Raw genomic sequence first — 686 nt, forward strand, 5'->3', positions numbered from 1 at the left:
GAAGAAAGTGCTGGAGAGGTTTTGGAAGGAGCTTGGCTGGCCTGGAGCCTCCACCTCAGCTTCTGCTGCTAAGGAGATGCTAAAGAGACCCTTTACCTCCTGTGGGTCTCTCAGGCATGCTGGGGACAGCAGGACCAGACCCCTCAGCACATACTGGCCTCTCCAGGCTGAGCCATGGTGCCAGAAAGCTCCCATGCTCCAGGATGTTGAAGCACAAACGGGGCCAGGATGGTCTGGTCCCCTCTCATCAACTCCGGAGAAGGAGGGGAGTGCAGGGAGGAAAAACCACCCTGCAGGGGCAGAAAGGGCCATGGCAGCTCTGGTGCTTGCTCAGAAGAGACAGAAGATGGAGAAGTACAAGCCCAGGATGAGTCCAGTCATCACTCACTGTCCTGCTTGCTCTGGGTCCATAGTGTGATGTCTTCACCCGGTGGCAGGCTCATGAGATACTCCACAGCCTCCTCACGGGTCAGGTTCTGGAAACTGGTGTTGTTCACCTGCCATGGAAAAGCACTTAGACACAGCACTGCCAGCAGGAAGCAGGGCACCGGTACGAGCAGGAATCCCAGGGACAGCAGTGACCAAGCAGGTGGAAGAGAAAACTTGTCCCTGTCACTCAAGTGTCTGCTACAACCCCTAGTAACATTGCAGAGAGTTTCTGGGCCGCTGACGTGGTGCCTGCGCCC

General features: G+C 56.7%; 1 protein-coding gene across 1 annotated transcript in view; it reads right to left on the reverse strand.

Annotated features, from left to right (window-relative positions):
- TJP3 (tight junction protein 3) overlaps positions 1–686 on the reverse strand; it is a 7,363-nt gene that overhangs the window by 3,142 nt on the left and 3,535 nt on the right. The window contains 1 exon segment of the mRNA XM_010013913.1: positions 389–497. Coding sequence (XP_010012215.1) covers positions 389–497 — 109 coding nt within the window.

The sequence above is a fragment of the Nestor notabilis genome, unplaced genomic scaffold, assembly GCF_000696875.1.
Source record: "Nestor notabilis isolate BGI_N333 unplaced genomic scaffold, ASM69687v1 scaffold17594, whole genome shotgun sequence".
Taxonomy (NCBI): Eukaryota; Metazoa; Chordata; class Aves; order Psittaciformes; family Psittacidae; genus Nestor; species Nestor notabilis.